Source organism: Gasterosteus aculeatus, chromosome 4 (assembly GCF_964276395.1).
Source record: "Gasterosteus aculeatus chromosome 4, fGasAcu3.hap1.1, whole genome shotgun sequence".
Classification (NCBI taxonomy): Eukaryota; Metazoa; Chordata; class Actinopteri; order Perciformes; family Gasterosteidae; genus Gasterosteus; species Gasterosteus aculeatus.
In genome coordinates this window covers 30130705-30157385 of record NC_135691.1, presented here as the reverse complement: position 1 = coordinate 30157385, position 26681 = coordinate 30130705, and the positions used below count along the sequence as shown (strand labels likewise).

The 26681-nt window shown below is 45.1% G+C and overlaps 2 protein-coding genes across 7 annotated transcripts; one reads left to right on the top strand and one right to left on the bottom strand.

Moving 5' to 3' along the window:
- Positions 1 to 167: 167 nt before the first annotated feature.
- Positions 168 to 24544, bottom strand: LOC120817367 (protein PHTF2). 5 transcript variants are annotated; one of them, XM_078100245.1, is made up of 21 exons: positions 24493 to 24544; positions 20632 to 20691; positions 15997 to 16077; positions 11286 to 11342; positions 8409 to 8478; positions 8031 to 8189; positions 7564 to 7729; positions 6432 to 6593; positions 5325 to 5553; positions 5090 to 5236; positions 4809 to 4965; positions 4647 to 4717; positions 4280 to 4408; positions 4112 to 4197; positions 3682 to 3874; positions 3450 to 3581; positions 3271 to 3357; positions 3022 to 3177; positions 2828 to 2923; positions 2606 to 2731; positions 168 to 2199 (listed from the first exon to the last, which is right to left on the bottom strand). In XM_078100245.1, exons 3-21 carry the CDS (start codon positions 16039 to 16041, stop codon positions 2179 to 2181), a joined length of 2289 nt encoding a protein of 762 aa, XP_077956371.1. In that variant the 5' UTR covers positions 16042 to 16077; positions 20632 to 20691; positions 24493 to 24544; the 3' UTR covers positions 168 to 2178. The 5 variants fall into 5 exon arrangements, with proteins under 5 accessions (XP_077956371.1, XP_040029460.2, XP_077956370.1 ...); XM_040173526.2 differs by lacking the exon at positions 24493 to 24544 and adding an exon at positions 23470 to 24237; XM_078100244.1 differs by lacking the exon at positions 24493 to 24544 and adding an exon at positions 23542 to 23739.
- LOC120817368 (transmembrane protein 60) lies at positions 24036 to 26141 on the top strand. Of its 2 annotated transcripts, none has more exons than XM_078100248.1 (3): positions 24036 to 24258; positions 24550 to 24637; positions 24838 to 26141. In XM_078100248.1, the coding sequence occupies exons 2-3, from the start codon at positions 24554 to 24556 to the stop codon at positions 25153 to 25155; spliced, it is 402 nt and encodes a 133-aa protein (XP_077956374.1). In that variant the 5' UTR covers positions 24036 to 24258; positions 24550 to 24553; the 3' UTR covers positions 25156 to 26141. The 2 variants fall into 2 exon arrangements, with proteins under 2 accessions (XP_077956374.1, XP_040029462.1); XM_040173528.2 differs by having other exon boundaries at positions 24066 to 24258; positions 24546 to 24637.
- Positions 26142 to 26681: the final 540 nt, after the last annotated feature.

Here is a 26681-nt window from a genome sequence, read left to right as displayed (position 1 = left end):
TGAGAAAAGTGATAGTATGAATTATTTATAACTTTTCAATATGCAATACCATCGCATTTTTAAATATTACAGCAATTTTATAATTGCATAAAGAAGAAGTCATAAAAAAGAAAAAAGCCATCCTAGAGCTGGTCAAAGTTTACATACTAAAAGACCACAAAACCTCATTGAATCAACATCCATTTAATTTTTATTATAAAAACGTAGACCTTGTGGAAAGACGAGTTCAAAGAAAAAAGATTTTAGACTCTGAAAACAGAATCAAATCAGAGTTCTTTACTTAAATTCATTTTCATACATTTCAAACGTATCTGTTCCTTAGAAACACAGTAGCTCAAGCCTCCTCTTTCCAACGAGCGACAAACCACGTTTTACAAATAATGACGAAAGGACAAAAATCACAATGCCAGATAATACAACTTAAAAGGTATTTCCAAAGGGAAACAAATACATTGTAAAGAATAATGCTGTAAATACATTCTTTTTCCAGCAGACAAAAAAAATGAATTCAAACAAGCACTTTGGTCTTTTCCCTCAAAAACACTGAAGAGGATTATGCTTGCGTTTTTGTGAATGAAACTAGTCTCAATTAGCCGAACCGAACTCCTGAACTGAGGCAACCAAAGCATTTTAAATCAAGAAATATTTTCTGTGGGTGGGATGACTTCAAGTACTATGCTGGATGAACTTAAGAGTGATGTGAATTGTCAAAGTATTCATAAATCCAGAGCTAGCGTTTGCTTAAACAGCACACACACACACACGCACACACACACACACGCACTGTGTCACGCAGGTGAGGTACATGAAGAAAAAAATAATAATCTCTCGACATCAAAACACGATGTAACTTATTTTCTTCCGTTTTTAAAGTGCATATCTTCATTCACGTTCAGACCTGCTTTGACTGTAATGTTCAGGAACTTGTGACATCAGCTGATCAAGCGCACGAGTCTCCCATCCAACAAGCAGTCATGGTACAATATCGACCGTTGACCTTTTTGAGTAACATGAAATGTTTTTCTAAATCTATGTGTTGTCGTACTGTGTACTCGCCTGTTTTAGAATACACAGTTTCCAAAAATCCTGACGTGCCTCAGGGGTTCGGGGGACGGCGTTGTCCCTCTTCTCTTGTGGAGGACGGCTCAGTCGACTCTGTTCTACGGATAAGAAAAGGTAGAGGATCCCACCAGCTGCCACTCACATACTTGTAGGCCATTAAACCCAGTTAAACGAAGCAGAAAAGGCTCTCGGACCTCAGCAAGTCAGTTTGAGAACTTAAAAACATAAATGACCAATCGGGATCATCACGAAAAAAAAACCCCACGTGACTCAGATCCGACCAAATACAAAAGGAATTGATCTCATGTGGAGTAATTAAGGAAGAAGCATTACGGGAAAAAAAGTAATAAATAAAAGGGATTTTTTTTTTAAAGGTTTCTGTTGTCTAGATGATTGTTTCTTTGCATTTCACCTCCCAACAACTCAGGTAAGTAAGAAAATGAAAATCCTTAGAAAGAGAATGCTTACAGGTAAATGTACCACTTGGGAACGGATGTCAACGGGGAAAAGAAGTTTGTGAAATGCCAGGAGGCAAAGTAAACTTTCTATTGAAGTTTTACGAGGATTTGCTTTGCTCGCCACTGAAAAGATCCTTTTCATAATTTTTTCAAATGGAACCAACACATTGTAGTTCAACTTCCGTCTGAGGAAAACCATTGGAGTAACATTTGTATTCTTAAAAAAAAAAAAATACTACGGTTGTAACATTTTGAGATTCTATTTTAAAATGTATTTAAAATATAAATAATAACTTTTTGTTTAAGCAAATAAACAGAACCTTACAATGAAACGATAGTTGTGCCATCGGCAGCTCAATGCTTCAAATATGTGAATTACCTGAAATGACAACCGAACGCAGCCAAGATCCTAAACCATCCAATAACACCAGCATCAACGCTCGAAAGTAATACTAACACTTTGTAGACGGGTAAAATATAGCATCCTTATGCGTCTGACAACACAAAAGTTAAAACAAACGAATATTCAAATAAACCCTTAGTAGAAAACAAATAGGTAAATAAATAGGTTTTGAATTGCACAAAGTGAGACTGCTGAAGGTGAAAGCGCTCCGACGCGCCGCTCCGTCACAGGAGCGCCCGCTTCTCCGGCTCACTGTCACGACTTGATCTTCCACAGCTGTGAACACAAAGTCAAACGGGGGATTAACGCACAAACCGGCCTGCTTTGGATCTGTGCTCTACAGTAATAAGAAAGAGATCCGATTAGAATTCATGCTCGAATGACAGTTCCACCAAAGAAAAAACTATAAAACATTACAAATAGTAAACTACAGCCCATTAATTAATTGATACCATACATTTGCGTCTTTAATTGTTAATTGAATGGGGTTGTAAAAAAAGTCAAGATAAAAGATCTCTGAACTTTCACAAAATCACCGGTAAACATAAAAGGAGAAGCTTTCAACCTTTAATCTTGTAGTTTCTACATCACAAGCTTCAGGAAGAGTTTTCTGGTCTGACCGGCATCTCAACCGAATAACGACCCATGAACCGCTTTGTCAGCCACACACACACACACACACCTTCAGGTTAAATCCTAACAGGTCAGATATGACTCCCGACACAGCAGACAGGATGACCACCTGGGTGATGTTGTAGAGCAGAGGGTTCATAGTCAAACCATACAACCTGAAAGGAGTATCCAACTCCTGGAGAGAGAGAGATAAACAGAGGTTAAGATAAAAGACTGTTGCTGCGGTTATCGAAACCAAAGGAGACGGAAAATGTTTGGAGACAAACGGTACCTTGAGAAGTTTGGTAGCCAGTTTTAACACGTTGTTCACCAGTGTCAGCTCCTCCTTCTTATTTGGCTTCTTCTCCATCTTCAGGTACAGGTTGATCTGTGAAACACACAGAGGATCAGCGGCGCCGTCGGAAGGCGCCGCGGCGCCGTCGGAAGGCGCCGCGGCGCCGCTCGGCGTGCAGACCCTGCGCGTACCTGTTCGGTGAGCAGTATGGAGGTGTTGCTGTACTTCTTGCTGGTTTCGGAGCCCAGCGTGACAAAGCGGAGCAGGAACAGAGACAGACTGGAGCACCAGATCACCAGCTCCCAGTTGTAGTGACACGCCAGGAACGTGTCGTGGATGTGCAGCAGCTGGAAGGAAAGAGGCAAGTTCACCCGCCGGTCCGAGGGGAAGGTACCCGACCCGACGCACGCACACTGCGGGCCTCAACCCCGCTCAGTTACCTGGGCGCAGCAGATGAAGACGACGGACAGAGTGAGCAGGAAGGCGGACGACACGATCACGTCCACCGAGCGCTGAGGACCACGTCTCTGCGAAGGAAACGCCAGAGTTAACCTCCGCCCGCTGGTTACGGCCACGCGTTTCACTCAGAGCTGAAGGGGTCGAGTTTGTTTTATCGAACCTTGAGGTAGGAGCGTAGCGACAACCACATCTTGATGTTCTGTACTTTCTTCAGTCTAAAATGGGGGACTTCGGACTTCCTGGCTCTGCGGGCCGAAGTCAGGTGGCCAAACAGCTTGGCAAACATCAGCCTCTGAAACGCACGCAGCGGTAAGTTGGATCAGAACCGGCTGGCGGGCTCACGGCGAAGAATCAAACTCAGCGTTGTGCTGTTCCCAGTGTCCCCGTCTCACCTGTTTGTAGGTCCTCTCGGCAACACTGAGCAGGAAGAAGAAGAGCCACGTGAGGCAGACGCGCACAAGGAAGCTCAGGGTTACCATGGTGATGACCATGGCGTCCGATCCCGACCCGCCTCCCAGCGCCACGGACAGTAGCTCGTTGGCTGAGAGACTGGTCAGCTGATCCAAGTCGCTGTACTGAGCCAGCCTGCAGGAGACGGACCAAGGCGACGTAAGTAAACCCGCATTTTGATATTTTTAATTTTACAATTAGTGAGCAGCTGGTAATATGTCATAAGTCTTATCAAGTAAAACATTCAGAGTTAGATTCTTTATAATAAGTTATTTCTCCAGTCCAACTCTCCCCCCTTCAGAAGTTTAAAGCATCCTTCTGGATTTCCCCCATAGTTCATGTATTTAGATGACGTTTACGTGTCAGCAGTACCTGTACACAAAAGGCGTGAGGCCGAGAGTCACGGACACCAGGTTCCCAAAGACCTGGTAGCCGATACCGGGGTTGTACAGATTCACCTGTGATGAGAGGAGGAGAAACATTGCCTCAGAAACATTGAGTGCGTTTCACTGTTTTGGGGCCGCGGGAATCGTCACTCACTCGGTTCATGATCATCCCGCTGATCTCCAGGACGGACATGTCGGCCTTCTTGCACTCGTTTCCCTCCCACACGATGGCGCTCACTCTCTCCAGGCCGGGATTGGAGCTGTGCAGCCAGGGGGCGTGACCCTGAGCGGCAAAAACATCCAAACTACTATTATGAACAGTCTATTTACTGCAACCACTTCGTTCTGTAGTGCTACTCTAATGGGCCTGTGGGAAGAAACCCCCATAAGCCCTGAGGATTTACAGGTCAGAAGAGGTCTAGTTTGAAAAGTGTAACTTATGATGCATTTAAATGACTTTGCTTTTAAATCTAAAATATCTATATTTAGAAGTTGTCTGGCACCAGGCAGGCCTCACTGACCTGATGGAAAGGGTCGTCTCTGTATTCCTTTTTAGCAGGGGGACAGACAGGCGTCCCTCCTCCTTCTCCCTCTGTAAAGACAAGGCGTCATAAGGACTTTTAGCACAAACAACGGAACAAATGCTTCTTTCTTTTCATTCTATGCTGATCTCATCTCCCCACCGGTCTCTGACGTGCAGGACGATCTGCACTCGGCACAGTGCAGGAAGTCTTCCCACATCAGGTCCTCCGTCTCAGACTCGTGTCGAGTGCTCTCCGAGTCCTGGGTCCTCAGACTGGAACATCTGGAGCTGCAGCTGGTGCCGGACTTGGGAACGTCCTGACGGACAGCGAGGACGACGGTTGTTTTTTAAAACACCTTTGTGCGATTTCCATGTTTCTGACATAAATTGATGGAGCCTCTTAACAAGTGAGCGGGTTCTCTTGTCTGCGTGTGCTTGTACCTCCACAGCAAAGTGCTTCTTGTAGTGATGCGTGCTCTTGCGGTTCCTCAGCGTGGAGTCGCTGTTCGTCCTTTCCACCCCCCGGCGCAGCGCCCTGTAGGAGGCTTCGGGGTCCTCCTCGCTGGACGCCTCGTCCGACGCCGGCTCCTTGAAAAACACACGATTCTACACGTCAGCCCCCAAAGACCGGAGAGACAGGCGTGTGCGCGGCCGCGTCTCTCCTTTGATGGACCACCTTGTTGCCGCTGGCGACCACCGGCCCCGCGCAGAGGGGCGCGTGAAGGTGCGGCGGCTGGACGCGGGCGTTCCAGCACACCTCCTCGGCCCTGGTCAGCAGATCGCAGCGCTGCTCGTGGAGCTGAAGCCCCTCCTCGCTGCTGCGATTGGTCACCCGGCCGTCCAGCGAGACGTAGCCGTTGTCCGTCTCCGTCGACTTGTCGATGGACAGTTTGGACTTCTTCGATCTGGAGGAGGAGGCAGAGGAAGGGATGTGGGGGAGGCAGCGAGGAGGAGAGGTTGATAGACGTGTATGGGTGGACAGAATGAGGTTCAGCCCCGGTAGAAGACATGCAGTGAGACAAGTCACAGATAAACAGGAAGCTTTCAACACGTCACTGTGGAACATTCACACTAAATGAACACAGATATCTGAAGAAATGTTGCACAAAACCTGATGTGCTGGAGATGCGCTGATGTAACAAGTCACTTAAAGCGCCGCGTGTCCATGAATGAACTTTACTTTACCGAGTGCTGAAGAGTGTGTGGCAGATCATCAGTAGATGAAGAAAACCTAAATCTGGAATGTTCCACACCGATGTTGAGTCAAAGCAAAAGCTTGGGGTCACGGTTGAGGTCAAATTCAAATTCTGGAATAGCAAATGTTTTTAGAGAGTATCGGATAGTTGATTTTTGGTAGAATTATTTTTTCGGGCACTGAACCGTGCCCCATGCTTCCTTTTTACATCGCCGGTCAGACCCACGCGCAAAGCCAGCTGCACAGTCCCCTCGTTCCTCACCAAAAAAAGGAATGCCAAATGTCAAAAGATCACTCGCACCGTCTCTTTTTGGGGGCTCGGGAATCAGTTTACGTGTCAAGAAAGGAAGCGACGCTGCAGCTGGCGAAGCCCGGTTGAGGGCCGACTCCGGGCCGGGATTCAGTTCTTAGCATTCCAGTTAAAAGGGAGACTACGCAGGGACATGCGATTCAATCTATTGTTTTCGCCAATACAAAAATTGACAAATACAATAAAACTTAGAATCTGGTATCATTTGGTGAACTGAACCCCGGTCCCGTCTCCGCACATCATCTCGTTTTAGGAAGATGAGAAACAAAAATACACACCCAGCTTTACAGATATCATGCCAGAAATCTTGGAAGAGAGTGCCCAGGCTGTACGTGGTGCTCGCTGAGTGGGAGTGTGGCGCCCCCTCCTGTGTGTTATCGGTAGTGCTAGACCCGTCGCCTTCCCTATGCACCTCCATCTGAGAGGCCTTCCTCAACTTCCTTCAGTTTGAAAAGAATAGAGAGCGGAGAGAGAGACTTAAAAAGAGAACCTGGAGACTAAGAGGACTTGAAACTACGGCAGTGTGGCTGCATTTTATTATGATTCACAGCTGGCGTTGGCAGTAAAAAAATATATACTTTAAATTTAAAGAGAAGCTAGACAGACAAAACACAATCCCAAAATGTACCCAGATTTTATGATGTGATTAGGTATTATTGTGTGTGTAAGAGTCAGGTAACCCTAAAGACTCGCTCCTCCAAACGTTGATCAAGGAGAAGTTAAGCCCCGTTTTTAATAATTGTTGACAACAATTGTTGGCTTTTAGATGAATTACATTGTTTGCATTTCCTGAGACATATTTCTGTTTGTCTATGAGATGAAATGGTTCGAGACTCGGATGAGGAAGAAAGACAGATACAGAGAACTGCAAATTAGAAATTTCCCCCTTTCACCATTTCTCCTCTACAAAAAACGATCACCTCGCCTCCTCCAAAACTGTGGCATGGTCCAATTTTCTTCCCAAGAGTCTGAAAATTGTCTTAAATAATCGTGAACCAGACACAGCGGCCGCACACCGACGAGCTGAAACTGACACACTGCAAGTCTAAAGACTACAAAAATAAACAACACACCAAGTGAAGCTGGCTAGTTTCTACTTCCACACACAATCAATCCCATTTGCGACTAGTGACATAATATTTATCATGGAGAGATTCATAACACAATGACCTAAATGTCGCTCCTAATTCTTGCCAACTGTCAAATGTCACTCGTTTGTGAGGATTCAGTGAATACGGAGTTGATTTTTGTCGATGTGAACGGAAACTCCCTCCATGATGAATATGCTTCTATTCACTTACAAGCCGACAGAACCTGTCGGAAAAGAAAAAGTGAAAACAGTCCAGCAACAAGAGACACATATTCAAATGATTCTCTCTACTGCCCTGGTTTCTGTTTTCCCAAACTCACCTGCGTCTCTTCCCCCCGGCGCTGGAGGCGGGTTTCGGGGTCCTGGTGGAGACGATCTGACAGTGGACGGTGCCCAGCAGCAGCATGAGCCAGATGGCTCCGAACACCTCGGTGGTGGGTACCCCATGAGGCTGCGGGACGAGCCCGTACAGGACGGCCGCCGCCACTGCAAGTTTAGAAAGTGAGCTCGATGAAACTGAGGTAACGAATCAAGGGGAAGGTCTGAGAGTGTCCTTACGCCCAATGAGGTTCAATTCAGGCCCAGATACGATGATGCAACTCGTCCTCATCGGACACTATTAAAAGTATTAAAATACTTATGTCTCACATTGAATAAATGTGTTTTTTTGTATCATTTGAGACGAATGCTTTCATATTTTTGCAGTCTGAAAACAAGAAACAAATCCCTTCCACTAAGTTGTGGAAGAGGCACGTGCACGCACACACACGCACGCACGCACGCACACCTTGCAGAAGATAGAGAACCAGCAGCAGGAGGAAGATGGTCCTGGAGGTAACTTGGATCCACCATCGATAAAAGAACGGGAAGAAGACAACTCTGACGATGCCTTTTCGGGTCAGCGAGGTCCACGGACTCTCCGGTTTGGCCTTAGCGAAGGCCGAGCCTGCGCAGGAAGAGAATAACACACACACACGTAGATTTAACACACAATCCCACGCGTAGAACTAATCAGATAATCTCATTTTCAGAGTTGAAAAGATGAAAACACAGATGGACACATCTCAGGCTCGTGTGTGTTTTGCATTTTTTTAGTTTTTGCAAAAAGCCTCTGGAAACTCTACTCTAATGATTCTGATGGAAAGGACACACTCTTTTTGCTCACCTCTAACCAAATCCACGTCTATGAGGTCTTGTTTGACATGTCCAGTCTTCTTCGGCTTGTTCCTGAAGCCCTGCGGGGGGAGACAGAGAAACACAGAGTCAATGCCAGACTGCATTATGAACACACATACAAACACACACACACAGGAACTCGACTACAGGAGGCGTCTCATGCACGTTATGCCTTCATGGACACACACAGAGGCACACCGTGCACTGAGGCTCACACAGCCAGCGGCTCGCTGAAGACCTTGGACAGGCTTCTACTCAATCTCTCACACACTCACACACACACACACACACACACACACACACACACACACACACACACACACACACACACACACACACACACACACACACACACACACACACACACACACACATTAAAACACGTTGAAGCGCTGTGCGGAGGCTCTTTTGCTACTTTGCATTTGAGGCAAAATTTAGGAGGACCAAGACTTTTCAGCAGCGTCTTTTCAAAAGTGCCTCAGTGAGGTTTTCTGCTGCAGCTTCAAACTTTGCTTTGAAGTTAAGCTCCCCTGTGGCACGCTGACTTCCTGTCACAATCGGTCACTTCCTATAATGCCATTACACTCAGTCTGTGTGCGTGCGGTGAAATACAATAATGTCCGAGTTGGAATGAAAGCAGTCTGACAATAGCTTGGTTTTGATGAGGTTTCCCATCAATGGCTCCAAGTAAACATGACCGCAGTGCTGCGCGCACACACACACACAATACTTTATATACTTGATCTTCTCGGCCGGGTCTCAACAGTTGCTGTTTCATTATTGATTCATTAGCAATAGGCAGCTCCACTCGATCGTTCATTTTAAGTGTGTCCCATGTTGAAGTGTCCCTGAGACACCTTATTGCTCCACGGGCAAAAATGTAAAAAGCCATGGGTTAGCAATGCAATGTAAGTCGCTTTGGATAAAAGCGTCAGCTAAATGACTTGTAATGTAAAGTATGTAAGTCCCATTTAACGGGATTGGGAAACAACCTAAATCTGTCCCCTCGGATCGGACGGGCTCATGCTAATATTTACATACAGGCCAATCAGGTTTTGTGTTATCAGTAAATGGTTTGATACAGAGGCTTGATGGGGGCTCTTATCTTTAAACACCAACTCGAGTGAGGTATTATGCTATGTGTGTGTGTGTGTGTGTGTGTGTTCCAATCGATAGCTTCCTCTTCTCAGTAGATTTACTGCAGCATTAAAGTCCTTCAAAACGATCTCGCCTGGCCGCCGCTCTTATCTGTGTGATAGTCGCTTATCTTTATGAACTGGTTAGCAGCTACGATGCGGCCTCAGTGACCGCGACGCGTATAAACGTTCATTCATTAGGAGGAAAGGTTTTTCTTTTCTGTTGACAATTCTCATGGAACGCTGCTCGTCATGACGCTTTTCAAGCGCACAAACACACAAAGTAGGATATGTTGTAGTTCCCCGTTTGTACCAGCGGGTGGCGACTGGCTTTCCTTGGTAGAAAATCCCACATGCGCTCTTCGGCCAAACCGATGAATAAATATTAATACTTGTACATGTATTTTTTCTTTTTTTGCAGTCAGAAAAAGATTCCTTGTAGTCCTCGTTCTAATATGAATCTACAAGAGGCAAAAAGGAGCCGCTGTATCTTCCACTAGATTAAAAGAAAGAATTTATCATCAGAATCTCCTGAGGCTATAAACATTCTGATAAACAGTCCAGAGGGGGGAAGAGTAACTAGTAGGTATTCTTCTCCCCAAAGGCCAAATCACTGACGGTCGGGTTGCATTTAGGCGGTGAAGTCGCCTTTATAGAAAGTGCTGGCTAGGTTTCCGTGAACGTACCTCCACTTCCTTTTTCCGCCCTGTTCCCAGTTGAACCAGTTTACTACGAGTTTGGAATATCACAGCTTAAAAGATAACACCAAAAAACATGCAGTGACATCACGTAAGCAAACACCACGATCAATTCCTTTCTCTTTGCTTCATCTTTCTATCCATTGAAAGTCTTTTTACGGTACTAGCGTGAAGATTGCTGTTTTGTAGAGTTGTTATTTTGTGAAAGGATATTGTAATAGTTTACGATTCGACAGAATAAGATATGCGACTTAAACGAGGAAGACTCTGGAAGATTTCTACTAGACTTCTACTAGAAGCTGGGAATGTATCTGGCTATCCGAGCTTGTTATGTCTGGAACGCAGACGCACAACCCTGAGAAACAGAAAACAAGTTTTGCCCAACGTCAACCGTCAATCTTTAATCTGCTCTGACCTTCAAGTCTGCGTTGTTCTAGCTCCACCGACCTAAAAGCCACTAAGAGTTAAAGATGGCCGACGCTTTGCGGTGTTGATCACGTGACTCATTAATCCAGCTGTGTGTGTTGCTACAGTGTGAATGCAGAGTGGGGTTAATAACACACACACACACACACACACACACAAAACAATCACAGTCTAGTTGGCTACGGCGTGGGAAGCAGATGTGCACTGTGGGACAACAAGAGGGGACGGGACTGTTTCCCGCTGTATACTCACCAGAGAAACAAACTGTGGAGAGGAGGAGGGAAAGACGGATTGGAAGAAGAGGGGATGGAGATGGAGAGAGGAGAGATGGGCACGTGACACCCGGCCAAGTGGCAGAGAGGAGAGAGTTAAAAGAAAACATTGGAAAAGAACGGGCAGCATGGTGAGAAGACAATAAGATAAAGAACAGGGACGAAGATGGAAGAGCGAAAGTCGAAGAGAGGACGGGAGAAACTCGACAAAAAAAAGGAACCAGAAGAAATGGAGGACAATGAGACATTTAGAATAAGAAGAGCACAGAAAGAAGGGAAACAGGAAGACGTAGAAAATGAACCAAAAAAGACAAACACAGTGCAACAAAATTACCTTTATTTCCCGCTGCTCCACTGACTTCTCCCATATCTGTTGGTCATAGGCGCCGATCTGGAAAAACAAACAGGAGAAATGATCACTGATTAATCGGGGGGGGGGGGGGAAAAGCGACAACGTCATCTTCTAGAAGGAGGAATAATGATTCTGAACTACAATAAAGCTTTTCTTAAAACGAATCGTCACTTCCCTTTAATGAAGGATTCACGTATGATTGAAAACGTTAAAATAAATCACCAGAATCAAAGTGAGGTGCATTGTTATTTAAAGAGGGATTATATCGCCATGGCGACCGATTTTCCGTGCAGGAGGAGTCTGCACAAACTTGTCACGGTCTGCTGTTCCGCTTTGTGTTGCACAACTGGTGCCGTCATGATCCCATAAACCAGGGCGGATATTTACAACCACGTATTACATGACTTCACCACGAATTAGGACTTTAGCGCAGCAATCAGTGGGTCATTTTAACTAAAGACTACAATCAACCCCCTAGGACACACGCAAAGGGGCCGAATGAGAGAGAAAGTGTTGAAGTGGTCTGAAACGCGGACACGTTGACACCTCCAGTCCCATGACAGCTGGGCACCATGTGATGCGATCAACATCTTCAGAACAGCTCGTCATTGACATCGTGCTAAGAGTGACCTCCCTCTCAACTACTGCATCCTTAAAGGGTTTGGTCTCACATGACACCCTCAATTCAGCTCCAATAAAGCAATGACTGTTATTTTCGTCCTTTGTTCAGACAGGGAGCTGAATATTTGACCCGGGGAGGAAATTAAATATCAGTCCTACAATAAATAATATTTCTGCAACAGGAATCAACAGCCGATCTTCGTTGCGACGTATTGAAACACACCGCAGACGCTCGAGTGGATGCGGAAGACTGCCAGAGGGCGACCACGAGCAGACTACGCAGCAGAAAGATGAAGCAGCACAGAGGAGGTGCGGAGAGAGGAGTCACTCTCTGACAGCACAAATCCCACGGTGCATCGTGCGGGGAGATCCTCTTATATACACACACACACACACACACACACAGAGTGTGAAACTACAGTTTTTGTCCATTTAGGCGTTTCATTTTCTGTATTATTTTCTCTACGAAAGATAAAAACTAAAATATTGGAACTAATTAGTAACCGACGGGAGTTACATAGCTCCCGGTCTCATTGAGAAAAAACGGACTTCTGCGATTTGACAAGCAAATCCCAAGTGCAGGGAGCGCAACAGAAAGGGAAGACGAGGAGGCCGCTGCGGCAGTGCTGGTCACCATGACGACGGATGAGGAAAGATGGAAGGAGGGAGGGAGAGAAGGAGGGAGGGAGGGAGATTAATGTCGGCGAAGCAAAGTTACATAACTACTGCCTCTGCAGTGGAGGGAGCGCCACTCAAACAGGTTGTGCGTCTGCAGGAGATATTCACAAGATGAACACATTATCAACTGTTTTTGATTTTGGACCATATAGAACGGAGTTAAACACGATGGTTAAAATGTGATGTTATTATGCATGTTATGTTTACATGATGAAGTTTTAAGCCAAAGCTGTGACAGTATTGTTCCTTGACCAGAGGCTCAGAACCCAACACAACCCTCAGTGATTGTTCATCCTTTGACAATTATTTGCATTCCTCACGCTACATGTCATTACAGATTAGCAGGAGTTCGACTACTCGACACTCGTGGAGCAGGTTGTCTATTAAAAGCACATACGCACACACTCCTTTGAGTGTAGGGTGTTGACTTTAAAGAGAAATAATGGATCAAAAAGGTGTGAGGTGAAAACCCACAGAGAATTATCGCAGAGCGTCTCTCTTTTCGGTTCTGGTTTCAAAGCTTGTGGCTTCGTGTTCGGCCTCTTGCTCGCGCCGTTTCCAGTCACGGCAGGTTTCGGACGGAAGAATTCGGCAGCTGGCGAGCACAGCGCAGCATTGAGATGCTGGAAGGACATATTTCCACCGAGAGGTCGGCGGGGACGAAAACAGAACCGAAAGCAGAGTGCATCCGTCCGCCAGATTGCATCTGTTGCTTCGTGACGGTTTCGTGTGTAGATACACGGCTTACTGGTTCCTCGCATGCGCTTTAACAAAGGTTTTAACACCCCGGTACTCTCTAATGTTGACCAGGTTGTGATGGAAAATCCCTCATCACTTTGTCAGAATGCAGTTTAGGTGTGGTCAGTTTTGACCCATCTCACGGATGGAGACGCACAAGGATACTTTCATTTTAAAGAGACAAATGAATAAATCAAAGCTTGAAACTACAGATTATTTTACTTATCTGTTCTTTTCTTTTTTGGATTCAAGATATTGAGTTTAAAGTCATATTATAAAACATAGTGTTCAAAGTGCTGATCAGAACTGCTGATGGATGGGTTTGACCCAAATCCCCAAAATAGACATTTTGGGCACAAAAAAAAAAGAAGGAAATAGGGCATAAAAAACCCCCAAGATGAACCTTTACAATTTAAAAAAAGAATTGAATCTTTAAATATGTGATTTCATATGAGGACAAACGAAGAAAGAAAAAACAGTGACGGTGTGAATGAAAACAAAAAAAAGGATTTAATGAAAGACATCTGGTTGTGGCATTTTACCCTCTGCTGTGTTTTCACGTGTGACCATGGCAACGCACACGGGGAGGCTGCTGCGTAATGAGTAAGGTCTATTTTCAGCTCAGACAGGTGTGTGCGCGTGTGTGTTTGAAACATCTCTCCACTCATTAACGGTCTTCTATGCGTTTCTAACTACTGGTGCATTGTAGGATTCTTTCATATTGGATAAATCTAAAGATTTCATGATTTGAGCATGTTTTTGTTTCATTAAACCTAAACATGTGAACTAAACTAAATGAATGAGAAAAAAAATATTTAAAAATTAAGTTAGAAATAACACATGAATCCATTTGCTCGATCGTGGGCCGCCTCTCTACTTTAAATGTATTTTTACTTAAACGTTCTTAAATCTCACCCTCGTACGAGGAACATGTATTAAGTTGCTTATCTCCTAAAAGAATCCCTCAAAGCCACCACAGGAATAAACCGTAAGCGGATTTATTTAAGTGCGACGGTTTAAGCTGAAATATAACACCGACACGCCAAAAGAAGCAGCAGGAACCACACTGTCTGACTGCATTTTGAGGAAATATGCTGAAGAAAAAAAAAAAACGACAACAAGCTCGTCTGTCTGGTGCTGTAAAATGATCCGGACCACACGCCATGGCAGCCACGGCCCAAAATATACTGTGAGTCACGGGGACGGGGGGAGGGGGGGAGAGACGAGGCGCGAGGTGCAGCTTCGCGGCCGGTTGGGAAATCGCTCCCGACAAAATAAACGAGCGGCTGACGGTTCGAATGGACAGAGGAAACCCCCCCCCCCCCCCCCCCCCCCCCAAAAAAAACAGGGTACAGAGATTTGGAGTAATGGAGGAACATAATCTCGTTAACATTCAGAACGTGGAAGGGGGAAAAAAATCTCACATGACTCAGAGACGAAGACGCCCTGGAGACCGAGACTGCCTCTCAGAAAGGGGTTCACTCGTTTGTGACTCAGCTGGGAAAAGGTGCGTCTCTGCCCAGACAAGCTTAGCCGGGCGCACACACGCACCATCAAGCTGCATCTGAAACAGCTTCTTAGATTAATTCTACAGAGCCGAAGAAGTATAACTAACGACTTGAGACTTTTGCCTGCAAACAAAACTCCAGAAAAACCAAAAGATGCTATTTTCAATTGGCAGTTTGTCTGGAGCGGACAGCAGTGTTTAAGAGTTGAGACCTTCAATTGAAAAAAGGCTCTTCTCGTACGAGTCATCTTCAGGGGGGTGTCAACGAGGGCCGGGTGCGAGAGAAAGATCGATGATAGCACCAAACAATGAGGGAAAAAAGAATGATCAGACAGACAGATGTGGTGAACAGGGAGGTGGTGGGGGAATAATAACAGAAGACAGAGTGTGTAAGCCGAGAGCTGCATGCAGGGGGCGGGGGGGGGGATCCGATATCGGAGAGCATGGAACAAGAAGACACACGACACCGGCCCGGCTCCACGCGGCGCCGCTGACAGCAGTCACGAGGGCCGTGCCAAAAAAACAGAGTCTGCAAACCAAAATGTTGTGGCGTTTATGTGGGTACTTTGATATCTTTCAGCAAAGCCTTCTTATAGCGGTGAGCGTGTTCGTGGATATTAGTTCATCGCAGATGTACCGATGGTGCTTTAACGGCCTTCAGCAGCAAAGTGCCAAAGATGTCTGGTTGCAATTGTTGCAAACAAGATATATATATATAAGAAAAATCTGTGTTGTGTGTTATTACAAAAACACGTTGCATAAACACACACACTCAGCTTGTATACATCATAAGCATCTAGTCTGCAATAACAAACTGCAGAAACTGAATATAACAAGTGTGGGTGAGGGTGATCTTAAAACGTTGAACTTGTTAAGACCCGACAGTAAATATGTACCCATGTTCCAATACGCTCTGTAAATACTACGTGACAACAGCAAGTAAACCGTGAGATGCAACCAAAGTTGACTTTGCTCATGCAAAGATTACGTCGGCAGAGTTCAGCAGCAACAGACTGCTCGTAAGTCAGAATCAAAATGCACCTTCCAATGTGAAGCAAGACTCCCACAGTCACACTCTCCGTTCGAGGCCGAGCCACCATGAGGAGAAAAACACTTTAATATTGTCTATTAAGATTCAAATCGGCTTACCTTTTTCTGGTACCACACCACAGCATCTTTTACTTTGGAAGCCATTTACATTTCCCTTCTCCCGGCCTAGGGCATCTTAGACTGAAAACACACAGAGAGGGAGGGAGAGCAGTGTGAGTAACACATAGGTTTATATACCTGAGAGGAAGGTGTGTCCTAGGATGAGGGAGGGAAGACGGGACACACACACACACAAAAGCAGAGTTTCTTTCTTCCAACACGTGGTTGACATGTCTTCTTCCTGTCGTTTTGCTTGTACTATTGACTCACGTTATGACACATACAGACATACTTTTTCCAAGAAATAATTAGCGAATGGCTTTGAACAAACTGGGTGTTGATCCGTCTTTAGGAGTAGTCTGCAGTTTTACTGAGAATGGGCGAACAGCTTTCACCGAAAAGCCGTCCGCCCTGCTCTCTACTTTGAAAGACATTTTTTGGACTTGTTTAGTCAGCTACTCGGCTCATCTCCAGCCAAACCGCAACACTTTTAAGTGTTTATATACGCGCGACAAAGTCGACGGCTCAAACAAAAAACAAGCGCGGGCGTCACATTCCTTGCAGGGCTGCAGAGATGCAAGTGCAGCACTGCGTGAGTGGACACGTGTGCACTTTTTGAGACGTTGACAGTAACAGGAAGAGAGCATCTCGCGTGTGGTCTATCAGTCCTTCCTCTATCGTTCACCCAAACACTCCTTTCCCCGACGTAATGTTATGTTGTCATTACCATGAAGCACATGTAGCCCACTTAACAGGGGTAGGGATTTGTTGCCCGTTGCATGTGCAGCGGCTAGACTAGTCAATGAGTTTACAGTGTCAATAAAAAGGCCTTTATATGAAAAACCTGCGGTGACCGAGGGAGAAAATGGACAGAGCTCAAATAAGAGAGGAAGGAGGAGGAGGTCCGTAAAGACACCAAGTGGAGGGTGAGAAAGCAAAAGACGTTTCCTGTCCTTCTAGCGGATGAAGACGGGTGAAGAGTTTAGCGCTCAATCACACGCTCACAAGTCCCACTTTGCTGCTCTGAGGAATTCATAACTCTTTAGCGCTGAGTAGAGATTAAACTATTGAAGAACAGAAGCTGAAAATGGGTCACTACCAGGGAGGAAAAGGAAATCAGATTTACGGAATAGTCGCAGCAATTCTCTTCCCTTTCGAGTCAAAGATGTTCAAAGTACTTTGTAGGAGGAAACCGGGGAAGTTCCGATTGGCGCACTGCATCTCAGAAAAGACAGCGATGTTTAGGTTGCCACAAAAATATTCAGAATAAATAAAGTAGTCCAGTGGTGGAAAACCAAAAGAACAACCAGGTCATTTCTGTGAATTTTGCAAGCCACAAATTTTTGGACTAATCTGCGGTTGCAGCTCAGCATGTAGCCTTTAAAAACATGTTTATGGAGCCAAATCCAGGTCAACGGTTTTTCTTTTAGAAAATAGTATAGATAGTTAAAAGAAAACTCTCAGAATGAACCATTCATCAACCACACATGAAGTTTCCCACTTCCACAAACATCTGTGAACACAGCGCCGCATTTGTGCGGGTTGGAAAGATTGTCACGTATTCAAACTTTGTGGTTTGATAGCTGGTCAACGAAACTCAAACGACACCTGTAATTACAGTGAATATCAAGTGAAGAATGAAAAAAAATATTTTATTTAAAAAAACAGTCAAAACTATAATACTTTTCGTGCACATTTCTATTTTGATTATATTGTTGTATTTTTCAATGTTCAAGAACAAAACTTAAACTTTAAGGTTTGTTTTTCAAATGATCAAAACTTCTGACCTGGATTTGGCTCTATTCAAGTTGCGTCTACCATCTGATAAAAAAGGCACAAAAATATATTCCCAAGTCAGAGAAAAGCAGCAAAGTGTCACATTAGTGGAGCTGGAAGCAGATAAAAAAAGATGGCCATTCATTTTCAACAATTCCCTTAACCATTAAAATGAACTAATGCTTTTTAGAACTACATTGTCTGCTCATTATAAGATATATTTGGGGAAATAACGAGGAGGAGATTAGGAGGGCAACAAAACTACTCCACGGATACAGAATGTCTCAAGACCAAACAAATGTCACGTTCTTCAGCTCGAAGAGATGTGAGATTGTGTAACGACAAAACTATCATGAGCGTACCGGAGAGGAATAACAGACATCCAGACAGCAAGAAGAACTACACCCAATCATTAGTGGGGGCGGACCACCAGCAGCAGCGTTTACTGTTTATACCTCCAAGACTCTCAGGACGGCTTTAAGGCTTCAAATCCTCACCGTGCAGAGACGATACGAAAGAAGAAAATAAGAGACGTCCTCCCTGTTTAAAGCCTCCTAGTCCTCATGTCATAGCTCAGCGGGACGCCAACACGAACTCACACACACATCATCAGGCCAACAAACACAGACAACTCATTCTATTAACGGACGTGACTTCACAGGATTGGCCGGGATTATCTACGCTGGAAAACAGAAGAAAAAAATAGGCCGGACTTTCCCCAAAGAAACTCACGTACACTCTGGTTTGCCAGAGGATATTTTAGGGAACGGAGCCGAGACAACAGGCGCACACAGGGCGGTTTTCTGTTCAATGACCACGAACCGAAATGGTGTCCCCAGAGCGTTTTTCTGTCAAACTGAGATTTGACCCTAAAATCACACATTCTGAAAAAACAAAAACAGTTATAAATCGCCTGTTTGTTATTAGTCCTCCTGAGGGAGAAAATTTCCTTCCAGCTACTCTGCAAACAACAAACTCACAGCAACAAGAGAGCTTCACAAAGCACACGCGTTACAGAGCTCTCAAAGAATTCAGCGTACACACACACGGTCTGCAGCATCACGCTGCCAAGTCTGTCAGACCGGTGGTCTGTCCGAGCTGACGCACATACACACAGAGAGAGAGACACGGGTCAACTGAGACAGTGTGCATAATGAAGGCCACAGTTTATATGAGGACATGCATGTGTGTGTGTCTTTGTGCGAGCAGGAAATAGCAGAGTGCAATAAGTCATATTGTGTGTGTGTGTGTGTGTGTGTGCGTGCGTGATCTTCTTTTAATCAGACACCTTCCAGCTACTGTCTTTCACTCTGAATGTCTCGCATTATTGCAAATGACTCAGATTGGTTCCTCATAACGAAACCTTCAGTTAGTCTCTGAGCTAAAAGGCAAACTCGATCCAGCTGAACTGCTGCAACAGCCTGAGCTTGTGTTATTATTTTCTGCAGAATTTCATAGTGAAAGTGCTGCTCCAGTAATGTCAGAAGACAAAATTACAATTCTTATAAAATATAATTTACGGGTTGTAGAGCCCAATGACCAAAGTGTCTGTTTAATCCGTATGTTGGAGGAGCATCGTCCTTTAACTTCACAGAACCATTAATCAGGGCAGGATGCTGCAATTTTGGTGAACAAAAAAAGGTAAAGATAAACCCATAACTAACGTTAAGACAGAAGTCCAGATATTCATCTGTCATTTCTAGTTCGATATTAGATAAGACAGAAAATGTACCTGATCCATAAAACATACATGTGAAGTGTGTACTTCCTAAGCCGTGTGATGTGTTTTTGTGTCCTCGGGACAGCGGAGCCCCGTCACACGGAGCAGCGCCTATTTTAAAACAGAACGTTGCGACAGACGGGACGGCCGAGGACGGGAATGACGTCCGGATGGAGGGACGCCTCCGCTGCTGCTGCTTTTCGAGTGAAAACGCGAGAGGCTGGGAGGAGACCTCCTGAAGGGAGTCTGGCAACTCGTGATGTGCAACAGGAGCCCGGCTGCTCTCCCTCTCTCCGGGTGCTCTATATTTCATGATGGGTGCAGGTTTCATCTCCCAGTTTGGCAGAGAGCGTGCGTGTGTGTTTTGAGTGTATGTGACACAACCGACAGTGAAGGGTCCAGGGTGTTTTCAGAGGGGTGTGTGTGTGTGTGCATATATATAAATATATATATAAATATATATATATATATATATATATAACCGAGAGGTGGTGGGAGACGGGGATCAGGTTTTCCATCTCGTCAGGGATTCCACCCGACAACCTCGACTAACAGGACAGGACACGACACTTGACCTATACAGGGCTGGATGATCATATAGCAGCATCACGCACACGCAAGATCATAACTTCTCAACGATAAATCGTTTATGCATTCAAAGAACTTTGTCTTCACCAAAATGAAGCTGTATCTTTGTTATTACAATTCTCTGAAATTCCCAGAAAGACTGACAACATATTGGTAATTATGGTTTGTCTCAAACTTCAAGAGGCCATGGGGAGCCATTTTTGCAGCATCACAAATATAAGATGGACAAATAAAGATGCTAACCCCTGCAAAATGTCTCAATTTATGTTTATTTATTCCATCACATGTGTACTTATCTGTCTATTTATCGGCGTGTCATTTGGAGAGTTCTTTTCCAAATTTAGGACAATAGACTGCATTCTGCTTTTTTCAAATCAACCATTCTTTCACAGACAATATAATCCGCACTTATGAACTACTGGCTGTGTGTGTGTGTGTGTGCAGCTGACACCCTCTCAGGAATGAAACAGAAGTTGTCTAAGCATGTGGTGCTGTGACTAAAACGAGTCAGCTGGAAACTAGTGAACACACCATGAACACACTGGACTTACCTCTTGTGGGGTTGCGTCGCTGACTGCCGTTTGGTCCTTGCGGAAAAATTAGGACAGGAGCTGGACAATTGGAAAAAGGGAGAAAGAGTCAGTTAAGACTTTCTGGGTTCTGACAAAATTCCCGGTTGAGATTCAAAACAATAGTACGTGCGTCGGAGGATTTTGTACACCGATGAAAACATTTGGTCAAGTTAAAACCTAATCCGGTTTGAAAAGGGATTTCCAGTGTGTGTGTGTATGTGTGTGTGTGTAATTGGGCTTTGACCTTGAAAGACAAGATGAGGTTCCAGTGAAGGATCAAAATAGCATGCGTCTCTTACTGGGACAAAACAGTGGTGGATAACATCAGACTGCTAAGACTAGTTTGTCTTTTCTAACTACGTAGCTTATGAGTATAGTCACAAAAACAACCATCATCAGCACCAAAACGTCACCTTTGTCGTCACCCATCACCCTTGACGCATCCTGGTTACGCCGGACTACCGAGGGAGGTACTGTGACTCCAGGTCACACTCAACCATAAACTATACGAAATGAAGGCGTAGAATCCGACCAGGCGACAAAGAAGCAGCGCATCCAGACTCGATACACACGAATGGCCGATGGCCTCGTTTACTCATGCTGGTCCTATAAAAGGCATCTGTATCTTAAACGTATCCCTCGGGGGCCCAGCGTGACTCTCCTTCAGTTCAAAATTGATGTGTGCAGCTCAAATTCACAGAGTCAATAACAAAAGGTTACTGCATCAAGCACTCGCACAATGGCCGCCTAAAGTCACGCAGAGGGAAAGGGGCAGATGCTACATATTTTTTTCAAATATGCTGCGAGGAGACGCTTGCTTTCAATGGACGTAACCCTACACCGACACGGCTATATTTTCCATCAATTATATCTCTGGGCTCTGTAATTTAAGATGATTATGGCAGCCCCGCTGTGATGCAAGCGCATTGCAGCCGATGATGCAACCGGCTCCGCAGGCAGATTGAAGCCTCACAATAAAAACAGCATCCTCAAAAGAGACGGGGCAGAGGGAGAGAGAGACAGAGCGAATAAGGAAAAGAGAGACAGCGGGAGAGAGGAGGAAAGGGCCGGGAGAACAAAGGACACAAAGAAATACAAAGGAACACTCTGGTCCGACAATAGACTGTCAGTCTGGGTCTACGGATGATAAAGCGCGCGCACACACACACACACAGCAGAACTGCTACGTTGACTGACAAGCGGTGGACTGTCAATCACCTCAAACCGGTTAAATATAACTCTGTGGATTCTTAATTTATTTTATTACCGTTTATTTATAGTAGTTTGTGATCTTATTTCAGGCACTACGTCAGTTTGCACTTTGCTGTTGTAATCTTGTGAGTTTCCCCGCCGCGGGGCTAATAAAAGGATTCTCTTATCAGTCTCAAAGGCTATATAGTCCATTCATAATGCATGCATGCGCGTGTGTGTGTGTGTGTACGCGCGCACAAGCAGGTGCTCGGTCTGTAAAGAAACACTCTGGATGCAACACAAAGCTGGTCTTGTCCACATACAAGGCAGCTGCAGCTCTGATTCCATCGCTTCATCTCTTATCTATCGACGAGTCACAAGAACACCACCCGCTTTTGAACGGTTTCCTGCCGAACGACAACAGAGAGACACCTCGGGGGCCGGTAACACACCTGACGGAGGCCCCCCTCTGATCAGGAATCAGGAGACATTCATTACCATAATATGTTGGACATACAAGGAATTTCACTTGGCGGTTGGTGCACGTGAAACACACGTTTCTGAATGAATGTCCCGAGAAACCAAGCGGCTTGGAACAAACAGGAAGTGTGCTTCATTGCAACAAAGCAGTGTTTGTTTTTTAAACGTGATCCAAGTAGTATCCAAGTAATCATTACTGTAAAATATAATGATTACACAACGCTGCTCTGCAGGTGACACCAAGAGATGCATTGCACCGTTGGCTACGATCCAAGCGTAGTTTCTTTCAACATGTGCAAACATGTGCATGGTTGTTTCTACTTGCATCAATCTTTGAGAACATTATTCAGAAACAAAAACAAACAATCTGTTTATTAAAAAAAGGGTGTAATGCTGTTTCCTGGCTCTTCTGCAGGTCAACAACAAGGGAGCACAGGCACAGTAGGGGAGGGTCTATTTGGGGGGTCCAATTGTCATTGCAATGGAAAATCATGTCGGATAATCGGACGACCTGCCAAGCTGTGAGCACGACCGCCTGCTGAAGTTTCCCCTCGCAGCCGGAGATAAGGGGAGGAAACCGGCCTCCGGTGCCACAAATAGAACACGAGGGTTCGGTCCAAAAAGCACAGGCCGAGTAGACGTGGAGGTCGTCTGAATACGGTTTACACCGGAGACATTCACGATCCCGCCGTCAACGGTTTTGTAAATAATTGATTAGCTTGGAAGGTAAAGATTTTAGGCGAGCTGCGCCCACCTCCGCCATTAAAACGCAACCGCAAAACCCTGTGATGGAAAATAATGGTGTGTTGCTGCTGAATGAGACATTCGGAGATAAGTAGAAGAAGGATGAGGACAACAGTAACGATGCGTTTAAGGTTAAATCAAATAGCTGGGTTCGTTTCGGTGGTGAATTAACGTTACTTGGGGTGTTTTTCCCCCTGGAAAGAAAACAACCCGAGCACTGCTATTCATCTTTTCTTTTTTAAAGGCAGCTAAACGTGCTAGCTAGCATCCGCTTGGATGCACACACGGTATTACCGGACACCCTGCGCGGTTCACCTCCCACGGCCTTGCGCTCCTTTGCGATGCTAGCTCGGGTCCCACTAGCACCACATCAAGCTAGCGGTAAAAAAAATAAAAAGTTACCCGGCGAGGCACAAAGAGCCCGCACACGCAGGAGCCCGATCAATCCTCTGCACGCAGCCGCTGAGGTTTCACCTTCCTTCAACCACGACGGACGGAAGATTGCGAGTTCTTCCTCCTTCTCCTCCCCCCGCGCGCACAGATACGAAGTGGGCTTTCGTGAGGGAGCCCAGCCGGGTCCTGCTTGTCTGGAGGAGATGCCCAGCGTCCGCTCGCCGATGTGTGAGGAGCTAGCTTTTCCCTTTCAGCCTCTCACCGCAGAAAACACACACACGCACACACACCCACACACCCACACACAACTTCAGTCCCGGACCGTAATTCACCGTGTAAATGCGCCATATAATTTGAGTGGCTAAATGTCAGTGTGTGAAAAAAGGAAACAAAAAATGGGCTCACGTGTCACACACTTATACACACATTGAACAAATAAATAAATAAAAAATCAGAGCGTAGTTTCGTATTCTCATGTGGAGTCACACAGCCTGTGAGGGGTAGATAGAACTTTACCTACCTCTGGTGGACTTTAAAACACACTACAGGAGAAACGACAACTCACTTGCGCGTTTACAAACGTGTTACGGTTAGACACGTGACGTCACCAAACCACGGGCCTATTGGCCGCCAGGATGAGCGGCCGCAGATAACGGACTCCTAAAATCTCCGTCTGTTGCCGTTAACAGACGCTCCGATTGATGACCATGTGAATGATCCAAAATCGCCGGGTTTCGGTGTAACTTTATCCACACAGGGAGACGAAACTGCCGGCCACTGATGTAGAAAGACGTTGAAGTAAGTCAGACGTTGTCTTACGTAAAACACCCGCCTGTTAGCTTAATGCTATTGAGCTACAAAAGCTAGCTGTCATAACATCAGCTAACTGGAAGTAATTGATTTGAAATAGACACTCGACCGTGTTGTCGGAAGTGTCACCACGTTTTAAAAAGCTGAAAGCAGTTATTCCGACGTGGCCGTGTTGTCACTCATAACATGCATCATAATGGTAGGTGTCTAAATGTTTCTCACCGCCTCTGCCTCCGTCTCATGGATGTCTGTCTCTTCCTCTGACGTGTCTCCAGTCAGGGCGATGTCTCTGGCTCAGAGGGTTTTGTTGACCTGGGTCTTCACCCTGGTCTTCCTCATCATGTTAGTTCTGAAGATGGACGGAAAGGTACACGTTTTTCTCTCTTCACCCCAATATGTTTAACATTTTTTGCTTTAAATCAAGATGGTCAATGGATGAATTTAAATCCTTTTGTTTGCGATCAATCCCATTTTTCCTTAGAAGATTCATATCCTGTCACCCAAGCAAGAAAGTAAATCATCCGCGCTGATACAAATGGCAAAATAAACACCTTCCCCCCCATCCAGGTGCAGTGGAACTGGTTCCTCATCTTCCTCCCGGTCTGGGTATTTGACGGCATCCTCATTCTCATGCTTGCCATCAAGATGGCCGGCCGCTGCAAGCCCGGGTATGACCCGCGCAACGGCTCCCCGGACCTGCGTCTGCGCGGCTGGTACCTGACGGCCATGCTGCTCAAGCTGGGCTTCTTCCTGACGCTGTGCGCCAAGCTGGAGAAGCTGGCGGACGTAAAGCTGACGTTTGTGTGCATTCCCCTGTGGACCGTGCTGCTGGGAGCGCTGGTGGAGCTGGGGATGAATATCTTCCCTGAAAGGAGGGAGGCCTGAGGAGGTCGGATGATTACGTTATCATTATGTTTTTCGGGAAAGGACGGAGGCTCGGAGAGGGAATCAAGTCGTTGTTGCAGACGGCAGTGTTCGTCTTTAGAATGAGAGACTTTGTGTAGGAATAGAACTGCTAGGGTGGTCAGGCCTCGGTGGAGCGATTCAGCTTCAGAGAGTCCGCTGTCGGTCCATTCGTTTGAATGTGTTTAAAATGGCCACAAAAAAGGAATACAATGGCAGTATTGTCTTTGTAAAAAACAATTGCCATAGGGGGATAAACTGTAAATGTAGAAGACTACTGTGAATCAAACACTGGACAAAATAATAAGATCCTCTGTGTGCATTTCTTTTTAAAGATGTTTCATAATGTTTGCTAGTGTTTATTTTCACTGTATGTAAGCCAGCAAACATGCTTCATTCCTCAACTGCGGACATAAGTTGGGCATATATTATATTTTTTATTATTTAATTTTTAAGTTATAAATTAACTTGAGAATTGCGGCCGCAGAAGGAAATTGCTTCATTTAGGTCATTTATGAAATTGTTTACGGCATAAAGCATCTTGGGACAACTTAGGATTTCTCCACAGGCGGCCCGTCATGCTCTGTACAAGGGCTCTCTTGTACTATGAATATAATCATGCGCTACATGAAAAATAACGCCGCTGTTACAACTATTGGTACAAGATTACTAGGAAAAATGTCTTTACATGCATCACGACAAAGACCATGTTCCTTCTGTATATTACGTTTAATCATTGGTGTTTAAACGTGCATCAGAATCCTTTAATGTGCAGTTTCTAATCTTATTATCCTTTCATATTATGACTATGGTACGGCTGACATGGTGCATGAGTAACATTTGTTTTGTGCCAGTATCTCAAATGCATTCTTGGCATTGTTTTTGCACTGTTTTACAAAAAAGGTGATTTGAGATGGAAAGTGTTAATGTACGTCTTGTAAAAAAATAAATGGATTCAGTATGTTGAACTGTGGGTAGTTGTCTCAAGCAGTCAGACGGATTCACATTCAAGTATTTCCATACTGAGAAGGATGAACTAGATCGAGCAAAGGACACTAAACGATCTGGGACATGGACAGAGTCCGCTCACTGAAGTGGTTTCCATTAATGTTTAATCTTTAAATAAAGCATGGCGGCAAAATGCAGCGTGCTGCAGCTGGTTGTTTTTAATCTTTACGTGCATCTACGTTAGCATGCCTGCCTGCTGCCAATTTAAATCTTTAGCAAAAATTAAAAGAAGAAGTATATTTCTTGAAATAAATGTATGTGTGAATCCAAACTATTTTAGTGCCAGCTTACACATTTAAACATCAACAGTCAGTTGAAATGGTCGCTTTTGACTTTTAGGAATTTTACTGCAAGAGTATTTTCATGGATTTTAAATTGGCACTTTGACTCGTGGAGGATCTCAATACTTCCCGGATTAAGTGTTTTGCGGGGAGGACTTTTAGCTAAGACCACATTCATTTCACAGCTTCGCTATTGATGAGCGGTTTCTGTGTGACGGC

Coding starts and splice junctions, on each gene's coding strand:
- LOC120817367 (XM_078100245.1), bottom strand. CDS start 16,041: ATGGCTTCCAAAGTAAAAGATGCTGTGGTGTGGTACCAGAAAAAG. Junction 11,343..15,996: donor TGGTGTGGTACCAGAAAAAG/GTAAGCCGATTT, acceptor TTGTTTTTCCAG/ATCGGCGCCTATGACCAACA. Junction 3,582..3,681: donor CCGAGAGGACCTACAAACAG/GTGAGACGGGGA, acceptor CGTGCGTTTCAG/AGGCTGATGTTTGCCAAGCT.
- LOC120817368 (XM_078100248.1), top strand. CDS start 24,554: ATGTCTCTGGCTCAGAGGGTTTTGTTGACCTGGGTCTTCACCCTGGTC. Junction 24,638..24,837: donor TTCTGAAGATGGACGGAAAG/GTACACGTTTTT, acceptor CCCCCCATCCAG/GTGCAGTGGAACTGGTTCCT.